Source organism: Chaetura pelagica, unplaced genomic scaffold (assembly GCF_000747805.2).
Source record: "Chaetura pelagica isolate M959 unplaced genomic scaffold, ChaPel_1.0 scaffold954, whole genome shotgun sequence".
NCBI classification, from domain to species: Eukaryota; Metazoa; Chordata; class Aves; order Apodiformes; family Apodidae; genus Chaetura; species Chaetura pelagica.
In genome coordinates this window covers 465,456-483,751 of record NW_009952907.1, presented here as the reverse complement: position 1 = coordinate 483,751, position 18,296 = coordinate 465,456, and the positions used below count along the sequence as shown (strand labels likewise).

Below are 18,296 nucleotides of genomic sequence, written 5' to 3'. Positions count from 1 at the left end.
TGTCAGCAACAAAAACCTGAGCTGCTAATCTGTTTTCTGTCCAGCAGAACTAAATAAACCTCCACTCTGAGTCAATGTGAGGCTGTGTATGGTATTATGAGATCAAACCCTAATCCTCTTAGTAGCATTTTCTATGAAAAAGCTGCCATACTATATGTGTTCACACTGTTACCTGTATTATTCATATAAATGCTACATACAGAAACACAAAATGTGGTGGCAATTACAATGTATGCCTTATATATTGTATACTCTGAATCTGGTTCAGAAACCATCCTAAAATTGAGTAAAAGTAACACTAGGTATTACTTGCTTATGCTTCCTTTATTGCAAACAACAGAGCATCTGACAAAAAGATGTGTATAATCTGGCTAGTCAAAACATTTGTCACACATACCCAAGAAGTCCCTGACTTCCCTATATGCATTAATGTCTCATTTGTAATTTGGAGGCAAAGTTTAAGGAGGTTGTATAAAACAGGTCAGTTTTAATTCCCAGTTTTGGAGCACAGGGCTACAGCCAAAGCTTGGCTAAGAAATGTCACAGTTCTATCATGTCAGCATGCAGAAATCTTGCTTTGTTATTTATACATGGTGCAATCATCAGAAAATGTAAAAATGTTGTAAATTCACCCATTTGACCATTCAGCATACAAATATGAGACATCAAATTATGTAAATAATTTTATCATTTATAAATATAGCAATAACCAACAGAATTTTTCAGTATTCTTATAATGCATTTACTTGAAGCACAAGTAAAATCCAATATTCTTCCCATACTTGCGTGCTCCAAAAATTCCTGCCTGAGGACTCCTCATTGCACACTCCAAAGCCTTTCTTACTAGACAGTCTAAATATCCACTTTTATCCAGAGAAATTAATTATTCATGTCAGTAATGCCAGCATCAGCTAGCAAGACACTATGTTTCAGGCAAATACTGATAGTCTAATTATAATTCTGTAACAAGTATTCTAAAACTTTGTGAGCTACTGCACTATGATAATTTTTCTGATTAATTCTTACTTTGGCAGCCTACACTTTCCATTAACATCTACAGGATTGTTAAAATAATTCAACTGATAAATCAGTCATTTCATGTTAAGTTCTGTGACTTTTTTTACATAAATTATAGAACATCATCAATTTTTTCCCCTTCAGTATACTGTATTATAAGTAGCTCCAAACTAACATCTTTAATATATTTCAACACAAAGATCATCACTGGAATCCAAAGAGAAAAACAGCCAATATCATGCTATGTTGCCCCCCCTATATCAAAAGCATCTCAGCAGTCTTGACAAAATACTGCTACTAGTTCCTACTCTGCCAAAACAAAAGAGCTAGCTTATTTCACAGTATGGGGAAAATATTAGCAAGACTGAACTATTATGGTAAGTAATCTCATTGGAGACTATAGTATTTCAAAAGCCAAATGTTCATACCAGTAAACAGACTGATCCCCTTGTTTCCACAGCAAATCCAAACACAGTTCTCACTAAAAAATCCTAGCTTGCTTCCTGACATTGAAGTATAGAAACTGTTCTGTAAATGGTGCAGTGATGAATCCCAGTTTCTTATCGAGTTATGTCCCTCTCTCCTGCCATCTCCCTCTGCTTGGTTTCTTTAGTGGTTCAGGAATATGCTTCCTTCACTCTGTGCTACTATTGGGGTCTCCTTCTCTAACCTCCTCTTCTCATGAATCTTACATGAACATTTTATCTTTAAGAATGCCACCCTCCTGTCGATCTCTGTTGAACTTGTCAACTGTTTAAAAGCAAATGGCCAGGAAGGGGTAGTGATGGGGGGAAATGCATAATGCCTAATTTCTTTAGGAAACTAGGCTAAAAATGAATCCAAATTAACAATTCAGGTTTTTTTCAGTAATTTCCTGTGTTCACATGCAGACAATCCCCTTCAGATGACTGTACTACAGATGCACAGCACACTGACAGGTCACCCTTTCAGAACAATAAATGAGAAACAGTGTAAGACCCTGACATTCTGTTTTGCATACGAGGGATCAGGTCTCTGCTGGGTAACAGAACACTTCATCCATCCATTGCTGGTTGGGAACCTCAGCAGCTCATAAATCACTTACTTTGGTTTTATTTAATGAAAAGACAGATATGCAGACAGAGAAAAATTTTCCATGATTACCACACTCTTGATGCACACACATACACCAAAGTGCCTTCCAACTACAGCTTGACTGTTTATTTCTTCTATGTCTTGAAGATTTTTTAATTAAGGAGGAAAGAACAAGACACTATCTAAGATCCAGTTAGGCAACAGTTAGAAAAAGGAGAAAAAGGGAGATTCCAGATTTAACAATCTCAATAGAACTTTAGAGGCTAAATGTATAGAATATTGTGATTTCTGATCCAGATGTGTTGCCATTCTACACTTTAATCTCCAGCTCAAGCAAATTTAGCCTGCTGGGTTCATAGGTTTGGTAATGGGATAGCTCTTCTTTACTCAACCAGTTATGAGGACACCAGTTTTGTGCTGGCCCAGAAGTTGGTAATGATTTAAGATGCACTTAAATAGAAGGCAACATTTGTTTGGTGTAGTCCTTGTTACCAATCTGAGGCCACCAGCCAGAAGACAGACAGAAGACAAGGAGTTTTACCTACAGTAGGTTGTTACTGCATTCGGTTACATCTTGATTTTTGGCAGAGAGGAAGGAGACCTGCTACATCAACAACAATGCCAGTCTGGCAATGTTTTTAAGTGTCACAACAAAAGCCATACATATTTTCTTCTGATTCATATCTGTTTGCAATTCCAAGGGCAGGGAGGGGGAAGGCAGATTTATTTGCTTTCCCTTTTGCTTTGAATTGCATAGGTTTGCACTGGTTTGGGCTTTATAGCATTGTAAATTTAGAAGAAGTAGCCCTTAATTGCCAGGGTAAGGTGCTTTGAATGGAATATATTTTATCATAAATGTCAAAATTAATGCAGGCTTGTTTGAAATTCATATTGAAAATCCCAAGATTAACAACGACACAAGTTTACTCCTTTCAGCAACAGGAAATGGATGATGACCAAGCAGAAACCATGCAGAGTCATCAGGCTGTGTGTGATTTCACCTATCTGAAGTGGCAACAAACTAAAGTTGGCAGCTGATTTTCACTTGAAGGTTTTTTGTTCAAAGTTCAAAAGAAAACCCAGATAGTGAAAACACAGTGGTAAAATGGGAACAAATGTTGTCATGCAAAGCAAAAAGGTAGCATTTCACTATTTTCCAAGATATTATAGATGCCATAGTAACTGCACTTTAAAAATGGAGTGTGGTGTTGTGAAAATGTTACTATATAGAGCTAAAATCCCAGTTAGACCTTCACGCTCTTTTGGAAGCAGAGCTGAGTCATCGGTATGAAACCCTTAATGATACATTTGGGAGCCTCTGAACGCAAGGGGACTCTCTAGGAGTTTTTGCTTCTGCTCTCCCTGAAGGAGTAGGGATCATAAGCTGTTTGAACTATGGGAAGCCAGGACACAAAGTCATTTGAAGAGAAATAGGTAAGGACTATGGTGTATGAAGAGGGGATTTTTCAGAAATATGTATTAAGCTCTGTATTTGGGATTTGCTTTGGAGTTATCTGGCCATTGTCCAGCCTGTGCTGAGTGTCTCCTCTGAATCAGCACTTCTTCCAACCAAGCTTTGTTTTTACTGGTGACTCTCGAATTACCTCAGTAAACTGAAGGTGGAAAGTACCAAAACAGAGGCAGTACAAGAAAAGCTAAATCATGTGATTTCCATTGTCTCGGTCTTAAAAAGCTGAATCAGATGCATGATAGGGCAAGGGAGAAGAAAAAGCAGAACCGTTACCTTACAAGGGAAACATCTGAGAAGGCAAAGCTAGAGCTTCAGTCTCAGTGGCACAGATTCTAATCTGTGCAGAGCTCAGCATTACACTGGTCCAGCCATGGGAGTCTACATATCAGTGCACAGCATGTTCAAATCCTCAACCTTTATTTACAAGAGGGAAGAAAAGACTGAAAACAAGAGTAAAGAATTGTATTCCAGGAGGACAGAACAACTTAATTTCTTCTCCTCAGTAACTGAAAAATGAGAACTTGGTGAGTCTCTCTGAAGAGATGATACAAAACCCCAGACAGTGACAGCTCTCTGATCACCAGAAAGATAAATGAGTTCTTGCAGACCATAGTGGTACTCCATGGAGAGTTTGCTATTCTTATTTCTGTCTCAGTCCCATGAATGTCACACCAGCAAAAAGATTTTAAAAGCAAGGGGGAAAGGGCAAACTTTCTCTTGCCTGTGGAGTATACAGTATGTTAAAAGTTTTCTAAGTCCTCACTTCCCTGGGGATGGGTTATAATTGCTGTGGGTGTGCATGTGGAAAACAACAGGGAAGAACACGTGCAGAAAAGAACAAGCAGAGAAAAATATCCAAACTGATAAAGAAAAGAGTAAGTTATTAAGAAGAACCAAAGGACCACAAACTGTTTTTCATAAATAAGGCTCCTCAGCCTCTTCAAAAGCTCTGTTTTTTAAATGAGCCAATTGTCTGCATTATAAAAGATTATATTTTTAATCAACTCATTTAACTTACATTATGAGAAAGATGGAAACATTAAATAAAAGCCTTAAGACTTGCCTTACAACTCCAGGGGAAAAATTCCATACAGAACAAGATGACCAGGAACAACAACTCCCGTAACATCACAAATGTCAGCCTGTTTTGTAATTTCTTTCAATACAAACGTTACTCAAATGAATGTGATGGCTTCTTTCTAAGCCTGTTACAGAAGGATAAAACACTTTAAAAACAAGCAGGGGAAGAGCAGGTAGTCAGCACCATTATCTTTTCCCAAGCAAACAATATAATTGTAGTTAACTTACACCCTTTAATAGAGAAATACCCATCCGTTTACAGTACAAGTGAATTGTAATGTAAATTTTATCCTGATTAGAGAAAATATTTTCAAAAAGACAACTGAGATAAAATTAGTATCTTTCAGCAGATAATCACCTATAGGTAGTGTATGCTTTGGGGGAGACAGTCCTCAGAACTGTTATGGCATTCCTGCTAATGTTCCATATAGGATTTCTTATCTGGGGGAAAAAAAAAAAAAAAAAGAAGATAAATTTGTTTGCTAGACTACAAAATCTCTGTTGTTGAGAAGGCTTTTAGAAATTCATATCATCAGATACCATTAGATACCATTAGAGTTCTTTTTTTTTAGCACATGGCCTTTCTGAGAAAAGTAAATAGAGATTGAATTTCTCTGCTGTGCAAGAAGGGATGCCATAGTGTCAGTGGCATTAACAGCTGTAGAAGGGGAAAAGAGAACATCTGGATGCTGCCTTATTTGCAATGGTGAGGGAAGTAGGTGAGTAAACAGTATCTACACTTAATCTGCAGGCACAGTAACTTCTGCTGCCCACCAGCCTTACCCGCATTGCTGCTCAATATATTACAATGCGACATTAAAATTTTCAAAATTTTCAAAATTTTTGAAAAAAAATCTCAATTACAGATCATTGGAAACTGGTTTTTCTCCAGCTCTGGTAAGACTGGTGATTTTTTTTTTTTTCTCATGTCGGTTTGCAGTTACCATGGCATGTACAACTGCTTTTTCAGACCTGAGCTAATGCCCCATAAAGCTCATCCTTATGACATAAAGGCTTGAGTTAGCCACCAAACTAGGGATAATGTACATTAAAAGATTTTAAAGGAGAAAGCACAATCTCTCCCCACGCTCCTCTAATTTACTTCGACTCAACTTCTGCGTAAGTCACTTTATGTATTTTCTGCTTTACAGCTGTAAAAACTTTTACGTGGACAAAGGGGGCTTCAACAACAACAATGAAGCATTTTTATTACCTCAGAATGGCAGACATCATAAACCCAGACAACTCTGCAGCCCTGGAGAGACTGAGAGGGATTAGCTGATGGCCCCTTCAGCAGGGGCTTTCCTGCCTTTATGCCACACAGCACTTTTTCTGTGTGGATTCACATAACGCACTTTCACCCACTTCTCGAGTGAGCCTAAACACGTGGTCCTCCTTTGGAAGAAGGAGTTGAAGAGAAGCTGACAGAATGCAGAAGTAAGAACTAAGATTAACTACCACACTTCCCTTTTCTCCTTTTTTCTCCTTGCCTGTCACTTGTTGAGACATACAACGGGGAAGGTAACTCCCAAGGGTACAAGAATCTGGAAAACAAGGGCAGATGCAGTGTCTTCTCTAGAGAGACAAATATTCTTTCAAATGAAGGCTCTGCAATGTGTCTGACACAACCATAAAATGCCAACACTTTAAAATCCCTTTGTATTGCTCTTACCTGAAAATCATTCCCATTATGAAAACGTCTTGCTTTAGCTATCATGATGGTACTGATTTAATGACATGTTAAGGAATTAATTTTGGGTGAAAAATTAGTGATTTTACTTCCAAGGAGGAAGCTTCAAGCCTTTTCAACATAATGAAATGTTATTAGAAACCTTTTGAAGTATGTACTATTTAACATCTGCACACATTTAGTAATCATGAAAATAATATAATACATAGCTTTGTTTTCAGATTACAATTTACTGAAAACTGCAATGCATAATCATATTAGAAAAAGCAGATGCTATACATTCCAGCAGCAGATCCAGCAGGGTTTAAGATATTTAGATAGGTAACTTTAAAATTAATGCAATTACAACACTTAATTGCTGTCCCAGGCATCCTCTAGCCACAGAGGGAGACTGTCCCGTACAGGAAAGACTAGTGGGGAGATGTGCTGATGCAGAAGTTAAAGGCAAAGATACCTGCCAGAGTCACAGGACCTGACCACTGGTGCCCTCAACACAGAAGTGGAGAAGACAAAGCTGAACTGCTGCAGGATTTTCTTTGTTACTCACTAGCAAAACAACAGAAATTTCCACTAAAATAAAAAACTCTCTCCCCCAACCAAAAAAAAAATAAATCCAAACATCCGCCCAGGACTTTTACTTATTTCTCAGGAAAATTGCTTGAATAAGCATATATTATGGAGGTTTTCTTTTGAACCATTTATCAGTGCTTGCTACTTTGTGTATACATTACATAGCACAGTTACTTTTCTGTCAGAACATGGGACCAAGGCACAGACTAGTAGGATGGTCAGGCTTGACAAATACCACAAATGTACCCTATTTCTCCAGTGTTACCACCCCAAAAAAAGGCTCAATCCCAAAACACATGATACAATACACACGTATTTCAAACCAAGGGGTCTGTACTTGAGCATTTTGGAACAGTTCTCACTACCACCTAGTTCATACATAGAGAGAGCCTGTGCCATATTGCTAGCTGAAGGAATTACTGAATTCCTTCTCTCCTAAGGACATTGTAAAGCGTTGAGCCTGGAATACATCTTTGCATTAATTTGTATGTGAAGATGTCGAAGGCTTAGTCTTGTTAATAATGACAAAATCTCAAAAATTCAGTATGGAGTTGTTTTATTTGTAGATTTAAGGCCAATCTCTAATATTCCACTGGAACAGAATAGTAATTCTTTATTGTATTTTAAATTTATTTCATTATTTGTAATAAAAACAGCAGCCTCTATTCTGTCTCTATTCTGTCGGGTTTTTGGTCCAAATCTCCATATAAACTTGAAAAAAGTCTAATAAAACCAATTTTCTCCTACTTAAGCTCTACAGAATTTAAAAAAGCACAACATAAAATCCCATACTGTGAATGTATATACATATGCATAAAAACATATTGCACATGTTTACTTGAATTGAAAAAAAAGCATCTTTTCCTGCTTAACTCTGAGCTCATCACTACTAACATATAGTAGGAACTGACAGCACTAGCACTCAGATACCCTTAAAGAAGCCCCATTTTGCATCACTGAGCTGATATTGCCCTTTTGGGCATCACAAGAGGGTACCACAAACTCTTCTAGAGAATGGTACATATGGGAACAAGCAGGACTAGGTATCCTCTGTTGTTTAACAAGAAGTAAAGGTGAATTTTACCATTACAATCATATACTCATTTTCCCCCCTTGTAAAGCCTTCAACTTATTCATAACAACTCTTGAAGAGAATCATTTTCTGCCTTCTGTCACTCATGTGTAGGTCCAAATCTGGCCTGGCAGGAAAGAGGCATGACATCCTTAATTACACCTGGTGTTTATGTAAGTTCATTTATTTAGCTTTCATAAGATATCTGGCATGTAGCTGGTTACTATCATTACTCTTCTGAAAGCACACTAGCAGCCTGTGTCTCCCTTTTTGCCTGCACACTGCTACATAATCCCTAGTAGTATCACTGCAATCTGAGAACCAGGTTTTCCTCACTGGGAACACTGCCTTTTTGTCTTTTGCACTCTTGATGGTTTGCACTTCCAGTACCTCAGAACTCCTGTTGCTCAGCTAGAAGAGAGTTCTAGGCTCTCTTGCATCCCACAGTAAAAGCAGCTGGCACCAGCAGTACATTTCAAAGTAGTGTGAGAGATTTCACAGGCAAAAGGTGCCTGCTCCATTCCAAGTCTTCCAAAACCATACTGTGCCCACTGTGTCACCATGCATGCACCCTCTGAGGAAAACCACATCTCAAACTATTTGCTTGTGTCCTGATTTGAGCCAGGATGAAGCCAATTTTTCTTTTTACTGGTTTTTTTTTCCTTCAGTAAGCTTTCTTGTAACTAACAACAGTGTGTTCTGCTAGGCTGATAAGACAGTGGAATGTTTTTCTAACTACTGAGGCTTCAAGGCTGCACCTGCACTCTACCAGCTCAGACACTATGGGGAGATCTGTGACTCCCCCGTAGGAGGCTGAGTTAGATGGACAGCAAAATTGGCCAAAGATATTCCATTCCATATATCTACGTAAGCTCAGAGGAAGGTCAGAAATCACAGAAGACAACTTCCTTCCTTCTTCTTCTCCCCTTCTCTTCCGTCCATGGCCGGCGTCCAGGGAGGACTCTGTTCATCCATCACCGTCGACCCTTAGGCTCAAGATCTCCTGACCCCCATAACTCTCTGCTCTTTCTCCAGCAGCAGCTCCGGGATTCCTTGGGACTCTTCTCAGTTCAGGGAAGTGCTGTGGAAGTTGCTGGGGTGGGGGGAGACAAGAGGTTTTTGCCCACACCTGAATATATCTGTATATAATTGTATATATTTTCTTGTATCATTCATTAGTGTTTTAATTAAAGCTGTGTAGTTTAGTTTTCAATCCAGCTAAGTCTCTCTCTTTTTCTCTCTCTCCTTCCCTACCTGGGTTGGGGGGAGGGAGGATCGAGAGCATTGTTGTCGGACCTGAGTCAAACTGTGACAGCTTGGAAGGAACTTCCCTGTGTGTGAATGGTAGCTGTGCTGCAAGGACCTTGAATAGATGTATTGCCTGCTTCCTTACACATCCTCAGTCAGGAAGCTATTTTCAAGGCAGATTCAGTGGTCCACTCATTCTTTTCCATTTCCTGAGACTTTGTTCTCCAGGAAGCAAAACTGTACCCTGTAAGAGCTGATGGCGTAACACACATACAGAGAATGTCCTGAGTGCAGAACTAACTAATGCTTCCCTGCTGCATTCTGAGTCTTTCTTAACAGCAAATACGTTTACAGAATCATTGCAGAACTAGGACTGTAAGTATTGTCAAGTGAACAAAAGGAAATTACTTGCAAATATTTAAATGAAAAGTATTTCTACTTGAGTAACTGGTAAGTAAACATAAGGATGATTTTTTTTTTGTTGTGATTTCTGACTTTAGAAATATTTTCAGTTACCTGGGAGGACACAAATGCAAAAAAACCAAAAAATAAGTCCTCTCCTGACAGTAGCAAAAAAATGGGTGAATCAAATGGTGATAATATAAATAGGTGCAGGAGAGCTCAGCCCTCTAAGAACAGACTTCTTGTGCCGCAGGGTCATACAGGCCATTATGTTATGATCTAAAACCTAGAATAAAATTACTTATTTTCCACTGGTATGAAACCAAATGACTCTAAATTACTTCTGTGTGGGAGCTCAGCTGCCAACAGGTCCCAACCAGTCCATCAGGTTCAGCTCTTGTCCTCCCAAACACAGATGCTCCAGGCTCAAGGAAGCAGGGCATTACCTGGCCCACAGATGCAGTGGAGCGGCATTGGCCTCTCCATTGAATTCACTTAATTGTTTGTGACAACGGCCAAACGTGTTCGTGACCAGCCACATGTTCACTATACCACTGTGTCATCACCAGTTACATAAGGTATTCATGTGCATGTTTCATCAGCTGATCAGACAGTCAAACGAAGACCTCTTCTCTTATGTGAAGATATCATGCTCCTGCTCTATGTCCAAACATGCATCTACCCTGGCTACATGACCAGAGCCTGTGTTTAATTATGCCATATGCGTCAGAACTGATCTAACATCAGAATCCACAGACAGGGTCCACCAGCTCTGGATTGGGTGCCAAGTATCATTGGATCAAGGCATCATGCAGACATTTAAACGGTGGAAATGGAGCATAAAATGACAATTTGGATTGGTCTTTTACGGAAATAAAAGTAATTTTTACAATGGACCATTAGCATTCAAAAGAAAGGAAGAGCTCCTCCTTAACAATGTGGCTGTAACTGGCACAGGATTCGACTCCTGAAAGTCTCAAACTTTCATGGACGAAAATATTTTTTCCCGCCCTACAGCAAAGACTAAGAAAAAGGACCTGAAAAGATTTCAAATGCATAAAAAACCCACTGTAAAGGAAAGGAAACAATCTGTTTTTCACAGTTACAACAAGCAGAACAAGAAGACACAGGCTTAAATTGTTGTTTGAAAAATTTGTGTGACCCATTAGAAAATCTGTCAAACACTAAGGACAATGTTGTAAAATATACTTCTGAAGGAGGTTATGGGCATTTACCCTTGGAGGTTTTTAAGAAGTTAGAAAAACATCTTCATTTGGTGGAATAGTTCACGTATCATAGAATGTCTCCAGATGGAAGAGACCTCCAAGATCATCCAGTCCAGCCTTAGACCAAACACCACAAGCTCACTACTAAACCATGCCCCTAAGTACCAGGTCCACATGCTGTTTAAATGCCTCCAGAGACGTCGACTCCACCATAGCCCAGGGCAATTTATTCCAATGCTTGACAACCAGTGAAGCTGCTGAACCCTTTCAGCATAGCTGATGCTGCCTGAGATGGACAGGTGGGGGGTGTCCAGATTAAGGTTTTTAAATCACTCCTAGGTCTATTTTTCTGTGATTTTTCTTCAGGCAGGTTATCCTTACATCTATCTGCTTAATTTCCCCTTTCTGTAGCTTAGCAGTTAATTTGAGGCTCGTGGGAAGGAGCACATAGCAGACCTGAGGTGCAAGAGACTGGTTATTTGGGATAAAGTCAGAAGGAGTTGGGCAGCAATTTCTTCATTGTGGATGTGGACACATGTGAGCAAGCTGTCCTACCACCAGGTATAATTGTATTAACAGACTTGAATAATCATAATAATTTTAATTTTACAAATGGATAATGCAGGACACAGAAGTCTGAACTATTTGTAATGACACAGCAAGTTATAAAAATGAGCCTGAAAATTGGATTTCCTGGCTCCTCAAGTGACCTACATGCTCCTCCTGCGCTCCCCCCCCCTCTTCTGCTCTGTCTTCCCTTCCCCCCAGCAAGCCCTGTAAGACTACAAGAATTGCAGCATTTCCTCATAAAAGCCTTGCCTGCAGCTGGGGGAAGTCAGACTACAATAGTGTCAGTAACTTCTGCTGTAACAAGAACAGACATCATAAAGATGAGCATTACCAGGGGAAAAAATCCAACACCTTTAAAGCTGCCTCAGGACTTGCACCTCGCAGAACTCATCTTGGGCTGCTAATCCCCATCTCCATACTTTAGCTTGCCCCTTTCTGTCTAAACTTTGACTGAAAGAGTATCTTCCTCTACAATATTATTATCTACAAAAAAAAACCAACAACAAACAAAACAAACAAAAAAAACCAACCCAAAACAGATGAGATAGATAAAGGACATACTACTGATGAAGAACAGAAAAATTTGTTATACAATCACAGAAGAGCTCACAAGGGTTTGCAAATGAAGCACTGCTCCAGCCCTCAGAAGCAGTCCAGCTCTGCATTTGCTGGCTGCTTTCCTAAGGCTGCTGTAACTTAAGTCTTTAGGAAATCAGAATCAGAGCTGAAGATTAGAACCGAAAATCTCTCGTAACAAAGTATTATAAAGCCAGGGCCACTTCCTCTGCTTTATTCCTCACCAGACTGCACAGGCTTGCTTCCATCTCCTACATGCCAGTTCTGGAACCCAAGGAGGACCCACACTTGAATCATTCGCAGGAGGTTCTGCCTCTCACAACTGACTATGCTGAGACACAGCAGCTCCAAACTGCTTTATAAGTATTTTTCAAGAACTCTGCTATGCTCCAATCCCCATACATAGACCAAACAGGATTTGGATTCACCATTATCAGAAAGAAAAACCAAGAACTAAAGAATAACGAGTTAAAACTACATCAGGAATGCAGAAGTTGGAAACATCTTCTAAAAGCATCAACGGCAAAGTTTTACTAGTCATTTTCTCAAAAAGACAAGAAAAGCTTCTGCGTCATTGGAATAAATATAATCAAATTCTTTGCATGCTTAGGTCTTTCCTAGCTTGTTTGAATGGCATATTTAACTTTTGATTTATAAATCAAGGGATATTGCTCACTGCCATAAGATGCATTCCACTGGGCTCAAAGTCTTTAACACATCCACACTGTGCATACTTTCTCCTGATGGTTTCACATTCATATTCATCAACAGTGAGAACCATAAACAAAGCCTTTATCTTGGATGCACACATGCAGTTCCCATTGACTTTGCTGAATTTTCAGCTGACTTCAATAAGAACTCAGTGTGCACACAGAAGGGCAAAACTTGGCTCTGTACATTGAATAAAATTACATCACTAGGTACCTTACAAATGAAGGGCAATGCAGGCCATACTGAAAAATAATATAAACTGAAAATCCAAAAGCATAGCCAAAAAACTTCCAATTTCAGCTAGGTTTCCCCATATCATAAAATAACATATTTTTTAGGCAAGATGAAACAAAATCCCTGTACTATCTCATTTATGGAGCGTGCTTTGCCTCCTTAAACAGGACGAAGTGTGAAACCTGGCTATCTACATAAGGCAATGATCTTGTTGTCTCAGATACAGCAATGATATTGGCACATAAAACGATTAAGTAAAGGTCAAGTTACAAACTGTGATTTGCTAAGTCATTTTCTGCATCTGTATCCCTGCTCTCTAAGTTATGAGGGTAACGCAGAATACCACAATAGAGAAAGTAGTTACTCATATTATATTAATAACTAGTATTATATTATTTTAATCTATTCTAATTGTGGTAATTTAAAGATATCAAAGGCTTGGATCCAGGAGTATCTATCTTAAACGCTTCCACCCTCTTTCTCATTGGGCCAAAAGAACACCACAACAAAAATCCCACACAACCTAGGAACAACAGTCCCCTTCCAAATTTCATACAACATGTAGCAACACAGAACTTCTGCCAGGTACATTAGCTAACGCACATTAAGTAAAGCAATGCCATGTGTTTTCTCCGAATTTCTTCCTTTTACTTTACTTTTACTCATTCCTATGCCTTTTTACTGCCTCTTTAAAAGTATCCCCCTATTAAGATGAAGAATATTCTGACTTCTAAAAATCCAGATTCCAGTAGGCTTCCCTGCACTTTCTGTTTTGCTGACAAGTGCCCATTAGCCTGCAATTACAAATTTATACACAGAAGTACTTGGGGATGGAAATCACAGAGAAGGCTTGATGTTCCTATGTTTGGTTTTTCCCCTCTGAGCAGGAATATCTGATTATTTTCACACTTAAACAACAGAACAGATTTTATTCATTTTTTTTTTTTTTTCTTCCTGGTTGGAACAAACCCCTGTTCCCTGTCACATTATAGTACTGAGTCACTTTGCACAAATTTGGTTATTACTGCCACGTCAAGGGAGAGAGAAGTGGACAAAATGCTCTGAATGTACCTTTGCAATAGGATAAATGTCAGGCTTTTTCATGAAGCAAAGTATTTAAAATCAGGGAAAAAAACCGCAAAACCTTACAAGACAACTCACACAGGCAAAAATTATTTCGTAGACAGTGGAAAAGTCCAATAAATTTAATGTAATACTAAGGATCAAAGGGATTGTAAAGGCTTTTTTTTTTTTTTTTTTTTTTGTAATGAGGTGAGGGTCTGACCTGTTACAAATGGTGAGTTGCATTGGTCATCCATACTAGATTACTCAGTAAATTAAGTAATTTGTGTCGTGAATCTGTTTCTCCCAAGCTATGACACTGTCACATGAATAGTTATGTGGTCTGGCAAAGCCCTGCTGTCTCAAACATCACCTCCCCTCCTAACATTGTGCCCTGACACTGGAAGCCTGAGAAGATACTCCTCTGTCTCAGAACTCCTTCATATAACTCAGTGACTCCAGGTCACTGTTGGCTCTGGTCGAGCATGAGTTTAGTGAATTGACAGTGTGTTACAAGGAACAACTATACCAGATTAGCCTTTGCAACTCTGTGTTCACAATGGGGAAAGAAAGAGTCATAGAGTCATAGAGTCTTAGGGGCTGGAAGGGACCTCGAGAGATCATCTAGTCCAACCCCCCTGCCAGAGCAGGGTCACCTAGAGTACATCACACAGGAACTCATCCAGGTGGGTTTTGAATGTCTCCAGTGAGGGAGACTCCACAACCTCCCTGGGCAGTCCTCCCCCCTCTCCCCTCAGTCCTAGAGGGACAGGGCTGGTGCAAGGAGTAAGGTTTAACAACTGTCATTTATTAGTTTGTTTTATATGTATGGCATGACTATTCAGTCAGTGAAGTAAAATTAGGTATCTTACATGAGCATTTTTCAAGGAAGTTGATTTTAAAGAGTCAAGAAAGAAAAAACCCAGCAAAAATCACTGGCCAAAACCTCTACTTTTGTGCATGTCCTGTTTAAGCAATGACACATGAAGAACTTTATGTTCAAACAATTACCTGGTACTTTAAATAGAACACTTAGGGAATAACATATTAAAATATATTCACACAGCATGAGACTAATCCTCCTCCTGGGAATACTGGTGCAAATCAGAGTAACTCCTTGGAGGTCAGCTGAAGTACACCAGCATAAAACAAACGTGAGGCAGAGGGGAATCAGGCCCCATCTACCTCTATTTTAATGCAGAGGTTGCAGATCATCTGCAATGATAAAATGTACAACATAAATAGATCTGACATCTATTCAATTGATCTCACATCCTGCCGACTATTCACAGCTCCAAATATAGGGCTGAAGAACAATGGTTCAAGGAAGGGAGGCAGAAATCCTGGTTCTACCCCATTCACACATTCCTCTCTGTTAATACCTCTAACTTGAACTGCCTTCATCTCCTCACACTGCTAAATCATTGTAGGTTTGACATTGTCCTCCTGCTCCTTACTTCTTACTCCTTACAACAAAATTAATAACAACAACAATACTAATAATAAACAGGATGCATGAGATAAATGCAAAAACTGTTCAAGCATGAGAACATACAGACAACCAAGCAAGAAAACCCCTGTTTCACATAATGTATGCATAAAAGGCAATAGCAAATTGATTAATTATTCGGAAGTCTGTCACTGAGAAAGAATTGTATGTGTGCAGGACAGGAAGAGTAAAACACGACGGTATTGCAAAGTATGGTGCCATTTGTGCTAATTTAAGTGGATCCATAATTATTTCCTACAACTTCATAACGTCCTGAACCAGCTTCCTCCTCCCCTGCCAGGCTGGTAAAAGGATCGTTAGCAACATACTAAACATATTATGCGATGTATTAAACAGTACCGGGGAAAAGCTCTGAATTACTCGGAAACAAAGAACATCAGGTGCGAATATCACCACCTCCAGGGAACGATCCCCTGTAACTGTTTAACACAGCAGCGAGCACAGCCATTCTCCTACACCTCTGTCAGCAGCGCCTCGCAGCATTTGCCACATTTTAAAAAGTTCAGGTGAATTTTACCTCAAATCTGCTTAGGCTCGAGCTCTTCGACCGGGATTTCTTGCGGAGATAGACTGAGAAGAACCGGCGCACCGTGAACTTCTTCATGCTCGTGTCCATGTCCCCGTCCCGGCTGCGCGCACGGCGGGGCTGCGGCAGCGCCCGGGGCCGCTAGCGCATCCCGCCTGCCCCGCTCGCTGGGTACCCACGGCCCGGAGGTCCTGCCAAGGCTCCGCTGCTGCTCATCCAGCCCGGCACAGCTAGACGTGCAAGAAGGCTGCCGGAGCCACGGGAGCCTGCTGCCAGCGGTTCGGAGCATAAAGGCTTGATACTCCCTCTCCTTCAGCAGTGTTTACATTTCGGTGCTGCGAGCAGAACTCTCTCCCCGCTCTCTCTCCCCCTCGCCTTAGGTCCTACTACACCCAATCAGGCTGGGCTCAGCCTGCCTGCATAATCAGCCCCGGCAGATGACAGCTCCTGCGTCCCGGGCGGAGCAGGTCTGAGATAAATATTGGATGTGTCTATTGCTTTACACTCCCTCTCCTCGCAGTCAGGCTCTTTCAATTTCCTGGTTTGCGAATCACATGGGGAATAGGCACATGCTGCACTTCTGTTTTTAGCTTGGAATTTCAACGCTGCTATAATTACTGAGGGCTACAGTGGTCAGATTCGAGAAGAAATCAGCTCCCACACAAGAGTCTCTCCTGGGAGAAAGCTGAAAGACGCCATGAACCCATTGCCAGGGCAGAAGGGTCTGAACCTCTTTTTTATCCTGGGGACTAGGCAAAACACCATTCCACACACTCCCCACGCCCCCTGGCAATAAAAAAAGCTTAAAATCCTGTTCACAGATTATCCACCCGCTTTATATTAAAATACCTAAGGCTGGCACAGCTCTGAAAATAGAAAGTGCAATCTAAATGGTAAGTATTACCATTCTTATTGTGCTACAGCAGGGAGCTGCAGCCCTTCTAAGAGGTTAAATATGTACATCCATTTACAGGCTGTAATTTTGAGCTGCTCACTATACCGGAAGCATGCAGACTTACAGCTGCACCCCCACCCCATCAACACAGTAACATTTTTCAGCTTTTCTTCAAAAAGTCATGAATCGCAATGTGATCCAGAGACCGAAGAGCTTTCTCCCCCTGCCACACACACCTCGGGCTCCTTGTCCTTCCCTTTCTGACTACCAAGGAGCACCCAGACGTTCCTTTCTCCCATAACCTCATATGGAAAGTGAATGACTCTGATGTCTTATTAATGACTCAGATAAATAAGCCCAGGGAGAGCTGACATCGCTACAGCCTGACAATACTCTCACAGGTTAAATGACAATACAGCTCCAGTCAATCTGCTCTAAAAGAGAGAGGCACATTTCACTTTAATTGCGTGTCTGGACTCTGCTGTGAACTGTTGACTGGTCGTGCCTGTCCCTACCTGCTTTGTTTGCAGGTTCTGTGACCCTCTCTTCTGTCTAAAGCTCACACCACAGCATACATGCCCCTGCAAAAGCATTAAATAAAATAATATTTTGTCATTTATGGTTTCATTAAAAAGGAGGTCAGATTAGAAAGCCCACCATTAGTGCTGGACTTCATAATCTACAGCCTCTGACTCTGCTTTCCCTGGACCATCGCTGTCTCCTCCATCTTTAGATAACTGTAGCACAGGGGAAATCTGCCTTATCTCTTTTTCTTCTCAGCACCTCCTTCTGATTCCTTCTTGTTTTGCAACAAAAGGGTATCTTCTGGGGTTGCTTTCAAGGTGCTGCCCTGGTGTAAGCCATGTCAAGGCTTGGACCCGTTTGCCACTACAGTTACGTTGATTCCTGGCTAAAGATCCTGGAACGGAGGCAACTGCCCCTGCAAAAACTAAGGTATTTATAGGTACACCATGACCCTTTCCATAAGTTAAACAATAAAAAAAGCTATTTGGTTGGGATAACTGTCAGTACCAAAAATATTTTCTGACGCAGCCTATCTTGTCGAGTTTCGTGTCCCTTTATGACCTTGCAGCAGTAAAATCCTAAGTGGCACAAAGGCCCCAGGCTCTCACCTGGTTATCTGACCACCCTTCCCTCCCCACCCTCGCCTGCCCTGCTGCTCCCACAGCTGCTGGTACTGCTCCTTCCCATGCCCTGCCCTCTGGCTTGACAGCAGCGAGGCTGGGCTGCCAGCTGACAAAGGCTTTTGGCAGCCACAGGCATTCCTACCTGCGTAAGCCACTTGAGCTTTAAATAGCAGGCAAGATCAGGGTAGCTGCCTGAGCCCTTCCCATCGAGATA

General features: G+C 40.6%; 1 protein-coding gene across 1 annotated transcript in view; it reads right to left on the bottom strand.

The window, feature by feature from the left end:
- Window positions 1-16,129, bottom strand: part of RPS6KA2 (ribosomal protein S6 kinase, 90kDa, polypeptide 2) — a 162,987-nt gene extending 146,858 nt beyond the window's left edge. The window contains exon 1 of the mRNA XM_009995651.1: window positions 16,031-16,129. Within this exon, the coding sequence (XP_009993953.1) occupies window positions 16,031-16,129 (99 nt within the window). The remainder of the gene's footprint in view (window positions 1-16,030) is intronic.
- Between the last annotated feature and the right edge of the window lie 2,167 nt (window positions 16,130-18,296).